This window comes from Parasteatoda tepidariorum, chromosome 12 (assembly GCF_982258835.1).
Source record: "Parasteatoda tepidariorum strain Cologne lab strain chromosome 12, Ptep-v5.0, whole genome shotgun sequence".
Classification (NCBI taxonomy): Eukaryota; Metazoa; Arthropoda; class Arachnida; order Araneae; family Theridiidae; genus Parasteatoda; species Parasteatoda tepidariorum.
The window spans coordinates 21,590,173-21,612,694 of NC_141766.1; the positions used below are offsets into that span (position 1 = coordinate 21,590,173).

The 22,522-nt window shown below is 25.9% G+C and overlaps 1 protein-coding gene across 2 annotated transcripts in view; it reads right to left on the bottom strand.

Annotated features, from left to right (window-relative positions):
- Positions 1 to 6,244: 6,244 nt before the first annotated feature.
- The window catches only part of LOC107440704 (focal adhesion kinase 1), a 102,024-nt gene continuing 85,746 nt past the window's right edge, over positions 6,245 to 22,522 (bottom strand). The window contains exons 16-29 of one of the 2 annotated variants that reach the window (XM_043047568.3): positions 22,247 to 22,331; positions 22,064 to 22,164; positions 21,376 to 21,491; positions 20,652 to 20,842; positions 20,280 to 20,484; positions 19,776 to 19,855; positions 19,174 to 19,205; positions 17,950 to 18,135; positions 16,543 to 16,677; positions 14,035 to 14,104; positions 13,112 to 13,173; positions 12,878 to 13,009; positions 11,816 to 11,896; positions 7,278 to 8,993 (exon numbers count right to left, since the gene is read on the bottom strand). In XM_043047568.3, the coding sequence (XP_042903502.2) occupies positions 8,535 to 8,993; positions 11,816 to 11,896; positions 12,878 to 13,009; positions 13,112 to 13,173; positions 14,035 to 14,104; positions 16,543 to 16,677; positions 17,950 to 18,135; positions 19,174 to 19,205; positions 19,776 to 19,855; positions 20,280 to 20,484; positions 20,652 to 20,842; positions 21,376 to 21,491; positions 22,064 to 22,164; positions 22,247 to 22,331 (1,935 nt within the window). In that variant the 3' untranslated portion in view covers positions 7,278 to 8,534. Of the gene's footprint in view, positions 8,994 to 11,815; positions 11,897 to 12,877; positions 13,010 to 13,111; positions 13,174 to 14,034; positions 14,105 to 16,542; positions 16,678 to 17,949; positions 18,136 to 19,173; positions 19,206 to 19,775; positions 19,856 to 20,279; positions 20,485 to 20,651; positions 20,843 to 21,375; positions 21,492 to 22,063; positions 22,165 to 22,246; positions 22,332 to 22,522 lie in introns of both variants that reach the window. The other variant, XM_087155987.1, reaches the window with a different exon arrangement.

Below are 22,522 nucleotides of genomic sequence, written 5' to 3' on the forward strand. Positions count from 1 at the left end.
CAGATGGAACACTTCAGTATCAATTTCAAATGCTTTTTTTAATTTTGCTGTTTTAAAAATGTTTACATGAATCAGTAATTTTTTAGTTTCTTTTATTTCTTGTCTTTCCTTTAGGAAGTTAATTACTTGATTCCCACTGATTACAAATCTTTATCTTAAATCTTTCAAATTGATCTTATCAATTTCTGCTATATTAATTGGGTCAAATTTTTTTAATGTTAATTTCTTTTTCTTTGGACAATGAAAAATAACTAGTTAAAATAACACATGTGCATGAAGCAACAAGTCATACAAATTCACAGTTCCACCAAAAGAACAACTTCCACTCTATCCACATTGATATGCTCCTTTAAATAGCAATCCATATTATCACTGGATGGTTTAGTCACCTGACCTTTTCTACTAATTGTTCACTCTTCCAAGACAGCTGGTACCCTGGAAAAGATAAAAAATCTAGTAATAAAACTATTTTATAGGTATCTTGTTTTAGGTGAGAGTAAAAACCCTTATCTAATAAGATTTATTAACAGTTAATACATATATATGACTGCTTCTTTCTAAAGAAAATAACTATTATGCCTTTATTTTATTTTTTACCTTATGCATTATTTTTTGAATTTACCTTAAACAACCACTGTTTTAGGAGACAAATTTAGAAATTACCCTTTTTTCAGAATTAAAAATACTCTTACTTTCATGATCATTTACAATATACCCTTACTTTTTTACAAAACATCTCTGGTAACAACACCTGCATATTTTCAGAAAAAAGATTCATTACTTCTCTAAGAATTTTCAAACCATACAATGCTTGATTTTAAAGCAAAAATTTTACCTTTTTAAGATGTTCTCCCTAGAGGTACATTAAGTAATACACATTTTTAAACATTTAATGTCTACATTTTAAATCTGTATTCCAGATTTTATTTACTTCAGTTTCCTGAGTTAGTAATGCTTTACATGATACCATTAGTTTTTAAAATTACAGACAGAGCTGGGAGGAATTCTAAATTTTTTCATCAATGGAGAATATACAGCAAGACAAAATAAAACTTAATTTCCCTCACTCCTGGCACATAGCTACACTTTCAACACTCAATATTAAGGTTACTTTATAGTCTTATTTGCAAATGGCATCTGATAAGATAAGCATAGAACTTCCAAACACACATACATATATACATATATATACTGCACAAATTAGTCACTTTTCAAGTATTTTAAATTAGTATTAAACCACTTTTTTAATAAATCAAACTAAGTTTGCTAAGATAACAAACTTATAAGTAACTAGATCAACTAAATAGTTTCCTACTTAAATGTAAGAAGTTTCAAAAAGAGGGAGTTATTCTGTGTAATGACTGGTTCATATCTTATAAGTTACTTGAATAATTTGCTTTCAAAGATGTTAATATTTTTTTTTCTAACTTTTGGTTTCCTTTCTTAGTATAGTTACAAGAAATGTTTCCTAATTTAAATCCAGAAGTGTTTAAGAAATGATATTCAAGAAAGTATTTCTTGGTGAAAAAAAGTCTCAGATAGCGAAATTTTGTTGAAAAAATGAAGGTCAAGGACCTTAGAATTGTATTAGCAATACAATTCTAGAAGAAAAAAAAAATTATACCAAGTGCACAAGAATTATTGAAATTAAACTGTATCTTAGTTAAAAGAACAACTTAAAAAACAAATATTGCAGTATTATCTTCTAATAAGAGACCAGATTAGATGCATTATTCTTTAATTAGAGGTGTCCCTAATTCAGCAAGTACATAAAAATTAGAAAATCAGAATCATACATTTCATTTAACATTTTTTTATCCATCTTCTACTTATTTCATGCATTTTGATTTCTACTTTAGAAATAGTCTGCAAAGTACCTAATTTGATTTATCTGTTTAAGTTTATCTTACCAACCATTTGATGTTAATAGTTCTGTAGCTCTACACTTTCTAAAACTTCTTTTAACATTTCTTGTAATAATACAAGATATTGAGCCATACAGATATATTTTTTACTCTTATAGAACAAAACAAATGGAACACTTCTGTATCAATTTCAAATGCTTTATTTTAATTTTACTGTTTTATAAAGTTTGTATGAATTAGTAATTAATTAGTTTCTTTTATTTCTTGTCTATCCTTTAGGAAGTTAATTACTTGATTCCTACTGATTACAAATCTCTGTCTTAAACCTTTCAAAATGATCTCATCAATTTCTGTTATATTAATTGGATCAACTTTCTTTTAATGTTAATCTCTTTTTTAGAGCAATGAAAAATAACTACTTAAAATTACACATGTGCATGAAACAAAAATTCATACAAATTCACAATTCTCCCAAAAAGAACAACTTTCACTTTATCCACATTGATATGCTCTTTTAAATAGCAATCCATATTATCACAGGGTGGTTCAGTCACCTGACCTTTTCTACTCATTGATCACTCTTCCAAGACTGCTGGTACCCTGGAAAAGATAGAAAATCTGATAATAAAACTATTTCATATGTATCTTGTTTTAGGTAAGAGTAAAAAACCTTATCTAATAAGATTTATCAACAGTTAATACATATATATGACTGTTCCTTTCTAGAGAAAATAACTATTATACCTTAGTATTCAAAGATATTCTTTTTGAAAACGATCTGGAAATGATTGGTTTTACTACCAGTCTTTTTCTACAAATAGCCCATCTGTTCCTCAAATATCACTGAGGTAGTTCTTGGTTTGAACATCTTCCTACTTCCACCACCTCCAAAAAAATTCGTTGAATGCGAAATTTCTCTAGATTGCACCATAGGATGCAGTTTTCTCTAAAGTATTGTTCTTTTCAACCTTGGAACAAAAATCCTCAATAGAGTGGGATAAGCACATCAAACAAGAGTATTTTAAACTTTATTTTATATTTCCCCAACTCTTCTTTCTTTAAAGTGTCTTTTAAATAAAGTCCTTTAAAAACTCAACAAATTAAGGCTATATAAAGGGATCAGGGCCAGCAATAAAATAAAAGGTGTCCCTTATTTGGAGATGTCCTTTAAAGGGAATATTGCTAATTTTTTTTTTAAAACTTGTATATTTTTTAATAAACACTATGTTGAAGAAGGCTATTAATAAGAACAAAAACAACTCTTTTTATCTCTATATTTCTCAAATTGCAAAAAAGTTAACATTATATGTAATGATTTTTAATTAACCCTAGGATATTCTTTTATAACTTGTTAACTTGATTGAAATTTTTCTTCAGTTAATTTCTTTACAAAAATTTGGAAACTACTAACCAAATATTTATACCCCTCTTTAATCTGATGGTTGCAAGTTCATCTCAATAAGCATTTGTATGATGCAAGAGATCTTTGCAAATCAAAGATATCTGATAATTGGTAATTTGATTGAAAGCAAAATTTGTTCCAAAATATTATTTTCAATTGACAATCTAGTGCTTAGATTTTCTTTTATTAAGTTTAAAAGTTACCTGAAAAAAAAACAAAGAACACAAGGAAACACTAGGACACTATTCCAACAATTTAAATAATAAATATTTATTAAATTTTAGAGCTATTGCAAATACATTAATGTCCATTTCAAATGGTAAAAGGCTTTTTTGTAATAAATTGTTACAAAAATTTTAATTAAAAAAAAAACACTAAGAAACATTGTACAAACCATTGCATTCTTGTCAAATATATATATACTACTAGCATTTGCCAAAGGAAACACGATCAGACTAGAATTTGATAACATTTTGAATGGATACAACAAATACTCAGCAGGCATTAAGAAGGAAAATTTACCCACACAACAATTATCACAGCAAAGATATCTCCCATTGTAACTGAAATTTATGATGTAAAAATACATTGAGTTTAAAAATTACACAACTTGCGTTTTAATTTACAAAATACAATAAAACACTAAGTATGGCAAAAACAAGTTCAAAAACTACTTTGAGAAAATTTAATTATTAAGCTTTTAAAAGAAAACTAAACATGTTTTATTAAATTATTTGAACAAAAACAATTCACATTTAATATGAATACTTAGCAAGGAAAAATTATACTGATTCACAGATGTGAATTTCTAGAGAATCACTTTAATTAAAGTAAACTAAAACAATCATTATTTTATAACAATAATTAAGAAAAGAATATTGAAGGCTGATTTGTAGCTAGAAAAAAATATGTAATGTTTTCAATCTAACTTCATCTCAATGCAGCATGAATAAAATACTACTATAAATATAAAGTATAAAATAGTAATTTTTAAAGGCTAAAATATTTAAGAAAAAGCTAAACTATTTTAGATAATCTTTAAAAAAAAGGTACAAATTTTACTCTTTATATCTATAAAATGAGGCATTTAACAACAAACCATCATATCTTTCATGTAATGTTTAGGAAAAGTAAAAAAATAATTGCTATTACAAGGTTTGCAAAAAGGTCCAAAAAAAAATTTTTTTTTCAATACACCACTAAAGTTTTCAAAAAAAAAAAAAAAAACTATCTATTGAGCTCTTATAAAGTCTATTACCACATTACAAAATAACTGCTTTCAAATTTGTTTGGCATAAAAGTACCATGAGAATAAAATATTTTATATACATTTTAATTTCTAATAATATACAGAATAAATAACATTCATATTCTTAATCTATAATAAAAAACTATGTAATTTAATAAAATTCCATTACAAATTATTTTCAGTTTTTAGATAAAAATAGTAAAATATTTTTTTTCCTTTAAAATATTAAAAACACTTTATCTTCATAATACTTCATTAACATGAACACACTTTTAATCTTTGGCATTTAAAAGATCATGTAATTATTGAAGCTCTTTAGAAAGAAAGCAACTTTACACATTAATATTTCTTTGAAAAGAATATATTTATAAAATTCTAGCTCAAATTACATCCCCAATCATTCTATAACATCTTATGATCAGGTATTAAAATGATTTTGAAAGTCTTATAATATTTACAATAATGTAAAATTCAAATTTGCCAGTTGAAGTTTTTGAGTTATGGCTCCTCAATTTTAAATATATCTGTCAATAATTCAAGTTTTCTAAGTTTAACACGCGTTTTTTAATATTTACATAATTAAAAAAGTAAAACAATTTCAAAATTTCCAATCAATGTAAAAATAATTATCTTTAATATTCCTTAATCTATGTGCTTATTCTACAAAAGACAAAGCATTTTATACATCAAGGCTGTCAAACATTTCCACTAAGATAGAGATAATAAAATCCTAAGATAGAGATAAGATCCAATAGAGATGAGACAAAGGCTTGAATTTGAACTTATTCATATCAACCTACTTTCAAACAAAAGAAATAAACTTAGAAAAATTCAGTTCCATTGCTAAAGAAGAATATATATATTAATGGCCCAATGGCTACTTTAAACCAATGCCTTGTTAACAATGGCTCACAAGGACTTAAATAAATATTAAAATTCTTATCTTGATGAAATTTAGAATTATACATAATTTAATGACTATTTAAGAAAATTTTAAAGGATTTTTTCACAGGTACCAAAGGTCATGTAGCAACTTTTGGCTTTACCTTCACCTGACATTCATTTGAAAAAAGAATCTGTCTTTGAACTTACCAATATTGGCCATATTCATAACAAGAATGTAATATGTATAGCACATTAAACTATGCATTTAAATAATTCAAATTTTTATGGAGTTACGTATCACAAAAACACATTAATATGAAATTTTATGTTTTGAGAAAGATTATCTTAAATCATTTGAGTTGAGCTTTTAAGTTTTGGCCTTTGTTTTTAGAAAACAAAACATTTTAAAAATTATAAGTTTGTGCTTTTTATTTCCAAAAAATGAAAAACTGCACTTAAAACTATTGTTAATTACTTTATTTAAAGTTTTGATTCAAGATGAATAGCATACAAATGCTACATTAAAAAATATTTATATATAGTTTTCAACAAAATAGAGCCTTCTAGGCATGAAAAAATGATTCAACAAAAGATGCTCTCATTTTGTATTTAAAAACAACTTTAATAGTACATCAATTACCTTTTCTGTAATGAAATTGTTAAACAGGGACTAAGTCGGATATTTCTTCCTACATGAAAATAAAGTAAATAAGCCGAATTATGCTCAAAAATTTTTAGTTAAATAGAAATCAAAAGTGCTAGAACCAGTCTTGGCTATATTATAATTGATTAGTGCAAACTAATATTTAAGCAAATTAATTATAAAATTTTATGTTAGGCTTATTTTTGGTTAGACTTTCTATGCAAACTAAACCTTAATAATATAAACACCACAGATTATATTTTAAATATAATACGTACATTTTTATATTTCTATTGAGTTATTAATAACAAAAATATATTACAATCAGGCACTAAAAAACTGCTGCACCATGAATGGAAAATTTAAGTTAATTTTAATAGACATACCAAAGAACTTACCCAGTAAGAGTAGGGGAATTTTTTAATAGTTACTAAAATTTTGTTTCTTCTAAATATATTCAACAGTAAATATGAGGAGATATTTGTTCAGTACATTGCACAAAAGTTTTAAGAAATATAAAAATTGATCTTTACAATATGTAAAGACCAATTTATTTATATCACAAATTATAAGTACCTAAGCGTCCAAAATGTTTAAAATCAGAATACAAAATTATGCATCAAAAGTTTGTAAAGTATCAAAGATTTTTACAAAAGTTGATTCGACGATACTCTCCTATTCTTTACAATGTTCCTAATGGGTTTTTTTGCTTTAAGATGTTTACAATTTCCCTGATAAACAAGATAATCATGATTTTTTTTTAATTTTATTTTCATCGAGAAAATTTCCAATTTTTGACAATGAAGAGTTACATACCTAAAAATCATTCCCCATAGTGATTTGTCATTTTAAGGAATTGTATAGGTTTTTGGAATCCTTGTCTAAGAAGTATTTTTTATATTTGAAGCAAAGTATTTCACCTTCAGTTAAAAGAATATAATTATTTTTATAAATACTGTTAGTTTATTTATTTGGAAGAAAGTACCTTATTAAGAAAGATTCTTAAGGAAAATATTTTTTCTCAGTTTCTTTTTATTCTTAATTAGAGAGATAAATGTTCCAAAATAAATTATTCATATTACTTAATGTTTATTTTACATATATTCTATGTCTGTGTGGCCAGTAGTGTAAGCAACCCACTAGGATATTAAGCTATGTAAAACAATTCAACATAAATTAAAAGTACTAAAGTAAAAGCTAATACTTTCTAAAAAAATTGCAACATATTCGATTAATTTTCACAAAGTAAAAAATGAATCATTGTTACATTAAACTTATTGTGCATTAATAGTTATTACTATTATTAACATACTTTGACAAATATACAGCCACACTCACAAACTAATTGAGAAAAAAAATTTGCAATCATCTTTTTCTGCTGAATTCTTAATGACTTAATATAATTGTCATTGTTTGAGCAAAGGTTATTGAATACAATCTTTATAAGCAATAATTACTTTTTTAATCTGTTTATTATAAGTCAATAAGATATTTAGGGAAGACATTCATTAAAAACAGATGTATATATTTAATAAAATTCAAGAGATCTAAATACAGAACCATAACTTACAAAAAAAGGGTTCATAAAAATTTATGTAAACTTTTCAAAAAATTAATCTTCAAGGAATAAAACTAAAAAGTGTAACAGAAATAATGATTTATTTTGACAAAAAAAAATCTATTTAGAAAGATACTTTCAATTTGTTAAAACAAAGTCTAGGTAAAAAAAAAACATTAAACATTTCTCATTTAACTGTTATGTTATGTACATATGACAAAATAAGTTTTCTAAGTTATATAATTCCAATGCATATGATGTATTTTGTACATATGACCAAGTTAAAAATGTAATGGAAAGGTATACATTAAAATTAGGTAGTTAATATTCAATGAAAGTTTAATTTCATTATAACCTGGAATTTTTTTTAAAAAACAAGAACGCTTTTAAATGTTGAATTGAGCCTGTCAAAAGTTCAATAAAAATATCACTTGAGTCATCAATGAATAATATTAATAGTGATCTAAAACTAAACTTTAATTATCAAACTATAAAATCCATCTATACAGTCTGAATTAAGATCAGGAATCATTACATTTGTAATATCCTACTCAGTTAGTGAAAAATTCAAGTTTTAAATCAGAAATTAAATAAATCTAATGCATGAACAACAATATGTATTTATTAGATTAAAAAAAACTTAAGGAATAAAATAGTGAATCATAATAATGCATCAACAAAACTTTTAAGTTTAAGATAATGTCATTCATTCTGCACGAAGAAAAAAAAATGTGTTAATTAGGTTAAAGAGAAAAAGTTTAATCGCAACAACAAAAAAAATGAAATGACTAAATGAATTTATATAGAGAACAAGAACTTAAAATAGTTTTTAAAAAAATGAATATCAACAGCTATTTGGTTAATGAAACTGTACAATGGGTTAATACTAAACTAAAAATCAGTCCAATTTAAATCTATAAATTGCATTTGTTTCATGTTACATCATAACCACTGTCATTTCTTTCATCATTGTATACTCTAGATGAGAGCGATAAACCAGAATCATCTGTGGATTGAAGAGAAACAATACGAGATTGCCTTAATCTGCTTCCTTCACCAGAAGAATGAGAGGCAGTTGACCCACTTGAACTTGGAAATGCTAGACAACTCAAAGGTCTTGAGTTACGAGATGACTGAGAGTTTTTATCATTCTGAGCTGGTGTGAAGTGATGATCCCCAAACAAATCAGATTTGGAATACTTTAGACGTATTCTTACTGAATCAACAGCATCCAGCAAGTGTTTTGCATCCATAGCAAGAATATGTGCAGCAGAAAGCATGCCCTTACGGTAATCATTATCTAGAGTGGTCATTGAATATTTTTGAGCTTGTTGCATAGCTTCAATTAAAGATGCCATATCCTTACTTAATACTTTGTGAGCCATTTGTATCTGTAAAGGTGAAAATTTAATTTAAATACATATTTTATATCATTTAGAATATTAAAAAAATGAATAAGCAAATGACAACAGTGTTTCCACACCATTTTAGAAATTGTTTTGAGTTTTTTTTGGAAATTCTTAACCAGATTCAATTTTAAAATACATGCAGGGGTAGCAGCAAAGTTTTTTTAAATTTTAGGGTAATTTTAGGAACTTTTTTCAAAAAATTTTAGGGGTAATATATGATTTTGCTAGGATAAAAACAGATCACACGGTAGTTTATTACATAACAGAAGATTATTACAATTCATCCACACATATCATAAATAATTGCAAGCCATAAAATAAAGCTCTCAAATTTATTAAGTCAAGAATGAAATCTCTAAGGAGTAAAAATGAAATTTCAACTTTACATATTACCTATCAGAAATTAAGTGCATAATTCAGGAACAGGCAAAAGTGAGAATAAATCAAGAGAAAAAATAAATTAACACCAACTTGGATTTTTATTTAATTTTCACCTTCTTAATCAAAACTTTATTATTACCTTACTTTATTAAGAAAAACTATTGAGTAATATTATTAGATTTCAAATCAGCAATTTATATTAGAAGTTAGAGAAAAACAAATTAATCATGATCATTTTTCTAAAATATTCTTGATATGATTTGTGAGATTTTTTTACTGCCCTCAATAGCGTTGTGGTGATCTTCAACACTCCTCCATAATTTCGAATGGTATCTTTGATTAGTCTAAGCGACATAATAGTATACTCATGGTGACTCACATTAAGCATTGCTTTATTTATCGAAAAACCTCACTCAGGATCAGAATTCCCATGTAGCAAAATTAAAACAGTTTTAATTAACGTAGTTAAATTCTTATATTTTAGATTATTGCTTTTTTATTTATATTTAGCCTATAACTCTAATTTTTTAGGAACACCAACAAAATTTTATCAGATTTTTAGGAATTTTAGGGTTTGCACATACTTTTAGGAATTTTATGAATTTTAGGGGGAATGCGACCCCTGTACATGGCAATATTTCATCAAAAATATAACATTTTCTTATTCAAAAAGCAATGAATCTTACCTTTTGATAAAAAATTTGCTACATATTAAATTTTGTAAAATAAAATAAAATAAATAATTAACACAACATGAAGGTTTAACATATAGACATAATAAAATCTAAGTATTGATAAAAACAATATTTTACACTAAAATTTAAAATAATATAGTTTATAATAGGCCCATCAGCCACATAGTCAGCCATCATATATCTTACTTTTGATTAAGAACGAAAATTAACTTAAACAGAAGGCATAATTTTTTTAAAAATATATCTGATTTTAATTCAAGTGTAAAGCAGAGTATTTTTCACAGAAAATTTTAATTTTAAAAAAAAATTAGGAATTCATATTATTTTTTACAAAAAATAATTAAAATAGATGTTAGATTTATTTACTTTGAACCTCATTGGCTACTTATTGAAACCATCAATTTTTTTTTAAAAAAAAAGGTTGCTTTTAGGTTTTGGCTAAATATTGCATTATTCCCTGTCTTTTTTTATCTACAAAATCAAATTCCCTGACAATTCCAGGGTTTTAACAACCCCCAAAAACTCCTATGTTTATGTTGCCATAGTGTTGATTGAATGAACAAATATAATTGCAATTTAACAAATATGTTGCATTGGGGAGACTCAATTCTAAAATGATAAATCACACAGGAGGACCATCCCAAAATTATAAACAAGTAATTAGGGTGTTTCATCTATTCTAATTTCCTATCACAAATTTTTAGGACTCTTTATTATTATTGGGTTGAAAAAACTTGATTAATTATTGTGTTACACCACTATTTATCACACCCTCGCTTACTTGCTATTTGTAGAAGTGGTAATCAAATCTTATTTCTTAAGTACACTTATCTTTTTACAGTTTATTTTACAAGTAAATAATCAGAATTTTAAAATGGGGAATTGAGGTGATTCGCAAATTAGTTTTTTAGATAGTTTTAGCAGCAATTCAAACTAGCAAAACACACCTGAAATTAAAAGCATTAAATTCTGATTAAGAAGTACTACACCTAATTATAATTTTTTACGGAATATTAAAACTTCAGCAAGAATGGATTAATACTAATAGCAAGAGTATTACTATTAGCTATTACTATGACTATTAGCAAGTGTGGAACCCAGTTAAGTGTTTAATAAGGTATACTAACAACAATGAACCAAAGAACTATAAAACTTAAGAGTAAAATTAGTAAAGATATGCATTAATTTTTTTTTATTTAATTCATAGTTTATTTAATTGTTGATTTTTCATTATTGTAGCTTAATTTATAATAATTTAAAACATTTCTAAAATTTTGCGTCTTTATGCAGATTTAACTTTTTGTTTAAAACTGCTCTGACAAGTTTAGTATTAGAAACTACACATTCAGTTACAATTTCTTAAAAGAGTTAAAACTTCCAATCAAAAAATTAGGTCACTAAAAAACCTCCAACTTTCAGAAAATGCAAATGATATAAACCATTTATGTTAAGGGAAACACTTGTGTTTCCTATTCCTACTATAAGAAATAGATTTTAGCTGTTGATAGAATTTTAAGAGGTGGTGTAATATGAAAAGTTTGAAGGAGAAAATATTTAATTTGAGACATAGGGCACACTTTAAAACTTTATAGCTAAATGCTAAACCTTCTTCAAGCGTCGAATTAAATAATGAGTATTTAAATAAATCAGATAACTGGTCTGAGCAAACAAAGTAGTATAATAATTACACTTCGCTTTTAAAAGAATTTTTAAAAATTATCAAATTACTTCTTTATGAGACCAAGAAGGAAAGCTTGCAATTATGTCATCGACACTGGCTAACAAGCTACGTAAATGAACTCCCACTTGCTGAAAGGTAAAAATAATCATTAATATTTAAATTCAAACCACAAAAACTTAATAGACAAAAAAAGTTTTTTAGTAAACTTAAAATACAAAAAGGAAAGTGTAAATTGAAGGAAATCATTAAAAAAAATTTTAAAAAATTAAATTCAGCCTGAATTTTGAAAAAAGAAAACAATAGTCGTATAGCTAAAAACTATGAGAAGAAAGAGACCAATTAGAATAAAGAGTATTTTTAAGGCATCGAAATATGAATCATTTATGTATCATAATTAGTAGCAATTTGGCTTTTGACTGTTTTGTCACTGACTGTTATAAAGAAAATTATAACAAAACATCTTTTTCAACTAAGGACTACAATTGTCACTACTGAAATCGGTTCCAAAACCTTTTTAGCAAAATTTGTAACCTCTTAATAATTTTAAAGAATGATCATATAGCAACAAGGTTTAGTAAAAATTGTAATTTATAGCTAAGAGGAAAACATTTCCAATAACTGAAGTGGTAAAATAGATAAAGGATGTATGTAAGGAAAAATAAATTTTCAAATGATTGGCATTAAGGTCAACGTTTTCATACACAGTATTTTTAAACTAGTCACACACTGAGGGAGCTAACAAGAAATGAGAGGCATATAGAGGCAAATTCCCACACATTTGCTTCAGGATGCAGAGAGGTAATGTGTGCACCTTAATGTAAATTTATGGGAATTCACTATCTATAAGTTTTTTGCTTCCTGTTCACTCTCTCAGTATGCATCTTGCCCTTCAATAGTAATCAACAATGACACTGACTTTTTCAGAGTCTAAAAATGGAAATCTATATCTTCTTTTTATAAGACAAAAACTTAATTCTGAAAAAAAAATCATGTAGTTGTATAACAAATAAACTATTCAGGTTATAACATATTCAATTTCCTTTCTAAATTGTTAAGCTTTTTTCATCCTGAAACGTCAAACGTTTGTTTAAAAAATCTTGAATTCTTACTTTAACTAATTTAAGATATTCTTCCATTCTTCCCTGCTGTACACCTTGTGATAATCCCATAACAGCTCGAACTACATGGGTTGTATTCTCGTAAACAGAATCATTAGTACGATCTAACTCAGCAGTAGGAGCCTGAAAATGTTTTAATGGAATGAACCTCTTTTCAAATTGAAGAATCGTAATAGTGGAACATATGTATAATGAAATATATATATTGTGACATAATTTTCTTACATTTGAAGAAGCTTTACTTGCTGACATAAAACCATTTTGATCATTTGAAAGACTAGTTGAGTCTGAAATATAAGCGCCATCAACTACTTTTAGTATATTAATATGATAGAAATAGGTATTGAAATAAAGAAAGATAAATATATTCCTTGTTTTAAAATCCCTCTTGTAATAAGAAAACCAAAAAGTGAGGTTAAATAGACAAAAAAATTTACACAGACTAAAAACTTTGTCATTAATATTTTTAAGCAGTATGCTAGAAAGAAATGTATCAAAACTATTGAGGCAGATAATTTTTAGCCATAGAAGCCTTTATGAATCCATTCAACTTAACTGAATTAGCATCATAGATATTCAAAAAGACTGAGATGAATTGAAAATTATTTCCATGCTTTCACTTGCATGCAATGAAATACTATTACACATGATTTTAACTTAAACAAATGAAAGGTTTGCACAACTAACTTTGTATGCTAACAGTTTTACAATACTTACTTACATAAATTTTATTATTTAGTTCTTCAGGGAGGATTATACTTGTTAAAATTAAAACAAATAAACAAGATGATTAAGCTAAAAGAGAAGACTTATGTTTTTAAAATAAATTTAATGATACATTAAAATACTAATATGTGTAATGCTGCACATATTAATACACTTTAAAAAGCTTCATATTTATAATATAGAGCATAAAAATATAATAAAATTTTAAATATTTTATGAAAAAAAAAATTTTTTTTCTATGAAAATCTAAAAATGAAAAATGCAATCCAATTTATAAATGACTTAAATTTGATTTTTTTCATACATTGTTTCATCAAATTATTCACATTCCAGTTAAATTAACAATAGCTCCTAGTATATTTGCAAAATAATATAATGTAAATAAATCATTTAATAATGTCAATAAAGAATTTATACAATACCCAATTCAGTTGGGAACACAAATTGTTGGGAGTTACAATGCTGGCCAGAAGAAGGTTGACTTTTTGTTTGCTAAAACAAAATCAAAGTGAATATCGAGGAAATCTTGCATATCAGTTATTGTCTGTGAGCTTTTTGTTCTGAACATAGTTAAAATGAGTGTTTAAGGAAATGGACACTGCTAAAAACTGCATTTAAAAAAATTGGCATAGCTATTTAAACATGGATAGGGCATTTATTTTTTTTAAAGAGTACTAATAGATTCAGTTTAATTCTTACCATTTGCTTAAATTAATCAGTAAATTTTTTTAAAGTGATCTTTTTCAAAAAGACTATAAAAGAAAACTGCTGTTTTATAAGGTTGACCTGAGTCTTAAAAATTTATAATAGTGGTATTAAATTTTGATTTATAAAGACCACTATTATTTAGTAATCAGAATACAAAGAGATCACTTGAAAAGTTACATCTGTAATATAATACCCTGCTAATCTTACCCCATTTGCCTTGTAATGATTATGATTTAAAACGAAAGGACTAAATTCTTTGGTTAAGAGTTAAATTTGAGTGGAACATTGAAAGGGCTCATCTATTGAATCTATTTTCTTAAATATGCAAGGCTGTGTCCATTTTCTTAAGCACACATTTTGAGCTGTGTCCAGAATAAAAAGTCCAGTGACAAGATAACACTCTAAATTCATAAATGTAAAATTTGATAGTAACTTTATTTACATATTTTAACTGATAAAAAATTGATATTGATAGGGGGAAAGAAACTACAATAAATTACTCCTGAATAAAATTTTTTGATTAAATGTTTTTAAGAATATGTATGAAATACATATTACTGTTTTTCCAAGATTTTCTTCAAAAGTGGAAATAAAGCAACTGGCAATAAAATAAGCTTACAGCGTATGGTTAAACAAATAACAAAACATATAACATAAAACATTAACAAAAACATATAACACAGTTAGGCAGTTCAGAAAACATTCAGTAAAAATGCTTAAAAATAAAATATTAAATAAATAAAAAAAAATCAGAAGGAAAAACATCTGATTATCAAATGCTGATTAACAAGTTATAACTAGAAATTTGTTTCACTTTATTTTATTTTACATTTAGTGAATTTTAAAAGGGTTTAGTTCTATAGGAAAAATTGTAAATGCAAGTAAACATGAAAAAACAAATTTTATTCTCCTTAATCAAGATTTGTATTCAAGATTAAAGTAAAATAAAGTTTATGAGCAATTTCAATAGTTAAACAAGGTAAGTAACAAAAAGTTACACTCAATTTGAAGGTTTATGCTCTAAGTGGGATGTAAAACTATTAGAATTATTTTTAAAAAAGTAGGCATTGTTAAAAAAAATAAATTTGTAATTTAAATATGCTTAATGTGTCAGAACAGTCATTGACAGTGTTTGGAAATTAACTTGAAACATTACTTATAGTTTCCTTACAAATTTTTACAATATACGTTAGAAAATATTTCAGTTTTTTTTTCTTCCTCTGACACTATGAATTACTACCTAGGATTAAATAATTTACCTTAAAGGCACTTACTAATTACTATTCTGAATATAAATATAAGCTGTATTGTATTATAAAAATGTGGGTAAAAAGAAAAATTTCATCCACTTTGAAATGACTCATAAGGAAAGATCTTTTCATAAGGAAGCTAATATGTCAAACCTTCAATATCTCGTACTATTAAGAGTGAAAATAATTAAAATCCTTTAACTACCTTTTTAGTTATTTTGTATCGTTTTATTCTAAAAACTTCAAGATAAAACAAGGAAATTTCTTAAACAATGGATTTGGAACTAACTAAAATAGCAAAATATAAATTAAATATGAAATTTTAACAATGTAGTCTGTAAACATTTCTAGGGAAATATATGTTTGCTTGAAATATCTATATATATAGTATTAAAATGCATAATCTTTTTTAGAACATTTACCTCAGTCACAATTACTTAAAAACTTAACTCAGAAACATTTATTGATTAAATGCAAATTTATTCTTAAAAAGCAACAATTGCAAGTACCAAATTTTCATTTAGAAAAAAATATTAGTTGCATACATTTAGACATCAAGTTACTAAAATCATTGAAAATAATTTCCGGCTCAATAATTTATCAAATTGGCATCAGATTCATATAGAAGTTTAATTTCATATTGCTTAGCTTCTTCAAATGTTATATTTTTAAGCAGCTCTATAAAGAAGTTAGGGATAGAGTTTATTACCTCAAAAGTCAAAATCTGTGATACTGAGCCAAACAAAAAAAATACTAAATATTTGTAAGCTGAAACATTGTCAATAACTGAGTCAGACATAAAAGGCAGGGAAAAAATAGGATTGTGGAACCTGTATTTCATTAAAGGCTTTTAGTTTTTTTCATTAAGCTGAAGAAGGCAGCCTAATGAAAACAATTTCAAATACAGACACATTTATAAGGACAAAACAGTTTTCATTTGCAAAACAATGTGTGACCTTAAAAATAACTTACAGGTAAAGGAGTGAATTGCGATTCATTAGCTGCAAGCCATCGGGAGTCCTCTTCAGATTCTCTTTGCTGTTCCTGAAGTTTGACTTCCATGAATTTTTTCTCTAATTTTTCACCAGTTTCATTTATACGGTGATCCTGTCAATACATTACTAAAAACTTGAATAAAATATAATTTACTTAATGTTATTAAGTATATTTAATTAAACCATTAAAAAGTAATTCATTAAGACTTTTTCAAAAATTAATATTTTCAATAAACAATTAAAAATATCCATTTCCATACTATAAATACAATAACATGATAAAAAAAAAAAAGAATAGCTGAAGAATTGCATGTGTTTGTGTTTCTTTACAACTCCTCATAACTTGCAAATAATACCTAATGTTGTATTAGTCATACATGTAAAAGAATGAGTGTTCCTTCGCTTGTCTGTATAGATAAAACATCATTCTACAGCACTATTTAATATTATTTAGCAGTATACAATTTATATCATTAGTATCAATTTACTTAATAGATTGAACTTTTGCTTGTTTGTTTGTTTTTTCCCCTTCCTTTCAGTTGAATCAATACAAATTTATACGCAAAAGAGCAGAAATATTCACCGAAATAAATTTGTTTCAATTAAAAAAAAATAAAAATAATGTAGTGATAAAAAGGGCTAAGAATGTCAAACGTATAGGAGAAAATAATGAAGTAAAAGAATGTCTCAATAGTAATGATTTAATAATAAATAACAATTAAAATACTTTTTGCCATTTATTTTATCACAGTGAAGCTTAAGTACAATAATATGCTTATAAATAATGCAGCTTTGAATAAAATAGTACACATACATGTACATTGATAATATTTTTAACTTAATTTTGATCTTTTTTCTTCTGTTAGATATTCTTTTATACAAACAATGCGTTTGAAGAATATAAAATCTAAATAAAAACATATTGCATAGAGTAAAATTTTGATTAAGCAGATGCTTACGAAATAAGTGTGTTATCTTGTAAAACTATTGCTAAACATATTGCATAGAGTAAAATTTTGATTAAGCAGATGCTTACGAAATAAGTATGTTATCTTGTAAAACTATTGCTAAGTAACTAAAGTGCTATATTCAGACAACATTCTTTAGAAAATGAACTAGGCTTATCATATGATACATTTTTTCTTCCTTAAACAGAATATTAATCATGTTTTATTTTAATGCTAAATTCACATAGATATTTAAATAGATGCAATCTGTACAAAAATATTTAAAAATCTTTACGGTAGCATATATAAGCATGGTAAAAGAAAACTGTTAAAATAAACTTTCTTTGTAATTTAATTAATTAAAAATGCAAGTCTGTCTTAAACTTTGATTACCAAAAATAGCATTTTTAAAATAGAAATTCATAAAATTTATTTACTGGTTTATGCCCAGCTGGAAGGGCTGCGGGCTTCCATGATTTATAATTTGGATTTAATGTTTCAGTGGACTCCATGTACAGAGTGTCTGAAGCTTGAGGCATATAAAACGAGAAATGTCCTAAATGGCTTCCCATAAAAGGTGGAGAACTAGAAGTACTAATTCTCTCAACAGGAAACCGAGCTGGCTAGAAAGAGGCAATAGCAAATTAAAAAAAGTAAACGTTACTACTAATCAAGATATAAAAGAAAGAATAGATTGAATTTTTAAACAGAAAAGAGCATAAATACAAAATAAGAACTCTTATTAACCCACAGTCAGTTCAGAAAATGTGAAAATTAAGGTTACTTTACAATACAGTTTCCTTATCTAATAACCACAAAAAACTGGTTTACCAAGCAGATATGAATGCAGGTCAACATGCAATATTATTGTCAAAGGGTTAATACAATATTCAGATAAGTAATTAACGAATGATTGTTTGGTAAAATGATTGTTGGAACAAGAAACCAAGCCACATAATTAAAAGAAGTACATAAAAACTTATCATTATATCAGGTTTACTGGCATGCCTTTTTCAAGATTTAAGGCTTTTCATAAACTAATAATTTCCAGATAAAAGATACTTTTGACATTATGCTTCAATAAAAGTAATTTGAATGCAATCACTTCTACAAAATAAATATAGTATCCAATATCAGATATATTTACCCAGTAGAAATACAAAAGGTTTTGCGTTTGAAATTTTAAAATAGACTAACAAACATTATCAAACATCTCATTGACTACTACATGGATTACTAAATTACTCTTATAAAATAATAAAAGAATTTTATCAATCATTTGAGTGTTATTTGACATATAGCTAAGTTGGTGAAATAAAAACTGCTATTTGAAAAAAGTACACAATTTTTATCGTGTAACTTTGGTAGGACAAAATGTACGACATTCAATGAATAAATATGAGAAAGACAAAATTAATACAATCATCTTACAAGGTTGTTAGCACTGTACTTTTACATGATGAAAATAAACTTTATATCAGTGCTCTATTATTCCAAAACTATAAATCAAAAACTAATTAAGGATTATTAAAAAAAAAAGCATGCATATATATAAAGAAAATAAGTCTGCATAAAGAGTTATTTTTTTAGAAGTACTATAATACATTCGAACATTGTTAACTGTTTTAATTAGAGAAAACAAAACATAATATTATAAATACCTTTGGAGGAGGTTCGTCTGAACAAGAAGATCCTATATAAAAGAAAAACAATATAGAACTGATTATAAATTGATAAATACTCTGTTCATATAAAACATATAGTGAATTCTTTAACACTTTGGCAGTTATTTGTTTGAATATGTAACTATGATTTTCAAAAAGTATTAAATATTTTAACAAGTAAGAAAAAATTTAAGAGTTTGTGGCTAGTAAAACCCTAAATCTTTCAATTACAGGTGTGGAATCCAGTGCAGTTAATCCAAATCCTGATTTGAATCAGTTGCAAGTTGGCGATTTGAAACACAGGAATTCTGCCTGTTGATTACAAAGTAATTTTTCCCTCTCAAATTAATTTAATTTAGTACTTGCCTATTTAAGAGAATTTTTAAAGGTATTTTGCAATAAGTAATTATTGCTCAATCTCAAGTTGGAAGAGTAAGTAACACCTCATTCTACAAAAAAATTTTAATAACTTGGTTAGATTTCTAGCCATATTTCCCTCAACATCTATTTGAAGTCTATAAAACGAGTTATTAAGTTTATTTGGAAAGACATGCTATCTTTTTAACTACAATAACTATGTTCAAGTTGAAATATTTTACCCCATGACATGGCTTGAATTCTTCGGTTTTCTCTCCGCATAACTTCTTCCAGTTGAGTTCTTTCTTCTTCTAGTATATCACTGCAACATAATTATAAAATTAAATAACTCAAAATACTCTCTTGTATACATAATATAAAATTTCAATTTTCTACAAACTTAAAGAAAAAAAAATTATACAAAAGAAAAAAGTTTTGAATCAGTCATATATGCATAAGGGATTCATGTTATATATTTCGTTCTGCTATTGTTCCTAATAACAGAATTTTGAAAATCATATTTCTGAAAGCTTAGATCATATTTTAAAATGTACAGGTACAAGACAAAAGTTTAATAGATTTCTACAGCAAGATGAAATAGTAATTCTGGGATAAAAAGAGCTGAGAAGAGAAATATTAAGTCCCTAATGCTGGAAGAGAAATATTAAGTCCCTAAAATAATAAAATAGATCTGAGTTCTAAACAAAACTATCAATATTTTCAAAATTCCAAGAACAAATATTTACCCTAAGACTCGCTTTATTTCTTTAAAACTAGGTCTTTTAGATGGCTCATATGACCAGCAAAGAGACATCAGATTATATAAATGAGGTGGGCATTTAGGTGGCAATGGTAATCGTTCACCATTTTCAATTTTTCCAATGACGTCATTATTTTTGACACCTTGAAATGGTTTTATACCATACATAAGAATCTCCCAGATGCAAACACCTGAACAAAAATTGAAATTATTTATTATTTAAAAATATGTGAAATAAAAATGAATCACACATAGAAAAGGTTATACTTAAATAAGTTTATAAATAATTTACATTAAATAGAAAAATACATTGAGAAACAAAGACCAATAAAGAGCCAATTATTTTCAGTTAGCTTACCAAACATCCATACATCACTTGCAGTGGTAAAACGGCGAAAATTTATAGATTCAGGAGCCATCCACTTTATAGGTAATTTTCCCTTAGATGCTTTATAATAGTGCTGTTCTTCAACCCAACGAGACAAGCCAAAATCTCCTAGCTTAACACAATCATGTGAAGAAACTAAAACATTTCTAGCAGCAATGTCCCTAAAAAAATATATAAATTACTTCAATTATATTCATAATGTTAATGAATCATGAAAAAAACAAATACAACCAAAATATAGTGCTCAGTATTTAGAGGTGAAATACGAATAATTCTATATATATGAAAAATTTTGTGTACTCTATCATTCTTGTATTGGACTAATTTAAAAGTATAACAAAATCTCTTTTATGAATATGCTTTCATGTTACAAGCTATAAGACATAAGAAATTCTTACTCATTTATGCTCAGGTTAAATACTGCTGAAATTCAATTTTAGCTTATTTTGATACTTTAAGATATTTTAAGGTATATCCTAGACAAACAAAAATAAGTTTAGACTAAAGTTGTACTCTGTCTGCAAATAAAAAAAGTATAAGTCAAACTGTGACCAGATCAAAAAATATTAATTCATTTATTTTTATCTTTAAACTAGAAAATGCTTTTAAAACAGGAACTTAATATCATTTATTTTGGATTCCAATCATAAAATTGCTAGTAATATTCTCCTTTGCTATTTCTATTATTCATTACCTATGCACAAATTTTCGACTTTCCAGATATGACAAAGCAGTGCTCAGTTGAAAAGCATACAATATAAGAGTAGCTAAATCGAGTTGATTTTTGCTGTTCTGTAGGTAAGCTCGCATCTGCAATGAAAACATATAGAATTATAAGTCTCCTAAAGTAGTAATTATTAAAAATAAAACTTATTCTAAATCATATACTTTTAAGAGCCAATCATAAGTAATAAATTACATTCTTAACAACTAACAGAGCTTAAAGCTCAGCCTTTAAACTTATTAGCAAATTATTGGATCTGGATGTCTTTCCTTTTTTTTTTTTAAATTAGAGCAGACACACAACTTATACAAACAAGAAATTGTTTTATACGTGAGTCATATAGATAATATGTATATGACTCATTATAAATGAATTATAAAATGTAAATAAATATAATTCATTTTTTACATACAATATGCTAGAAGTTGCCCAACAATGGTATTTTTGTCGACAGCAACAATCTTAATTTCATACAATAATTTAAAATTGTTTAATATTCATATGTTTGCAAATTTATATATATATATATATATATATATATATATATATATATATATATATATATATATATATATATATATATATATATATATATATATATAACAGAAAAATAGAGTGATTTTGCTCATGAAACATTACATAAAATTTAAATAATTACCTCCCCATGCTTAGCTAATTCCATGACAATCCAAATAGGAGAATCAGAACAAATCCCAACAAGCTTAATAATATGCGGATGATCAAATTGTTGCATTATATCTAAAATATTGGAGTGTATTGTGAATTAACAGGACTAAAACATTAAATATTTCCAAGAATAGCTAATGAAATCATATCATACATGCTTCTTCTAAGAACTTTTCTCCCATAGATTCCTCACTTTCAATTTTACAAGTCTTCACTGCCACTAATAAGGTTAGACTATCCTTAAAAACAATAGAAAATATACATGTAATAGAAACATATAATAATAAAACATAATTCTATAACATGTAATAGAAAATATACATGTGCATGCAAAAATTGCTTTCAAAACTGTTACTATCTAGCTCTTAATAGAAACAAGCTAATGGACTAGGTTACTTAAGGTAATCTATTAACTTTAAATCTACTAATT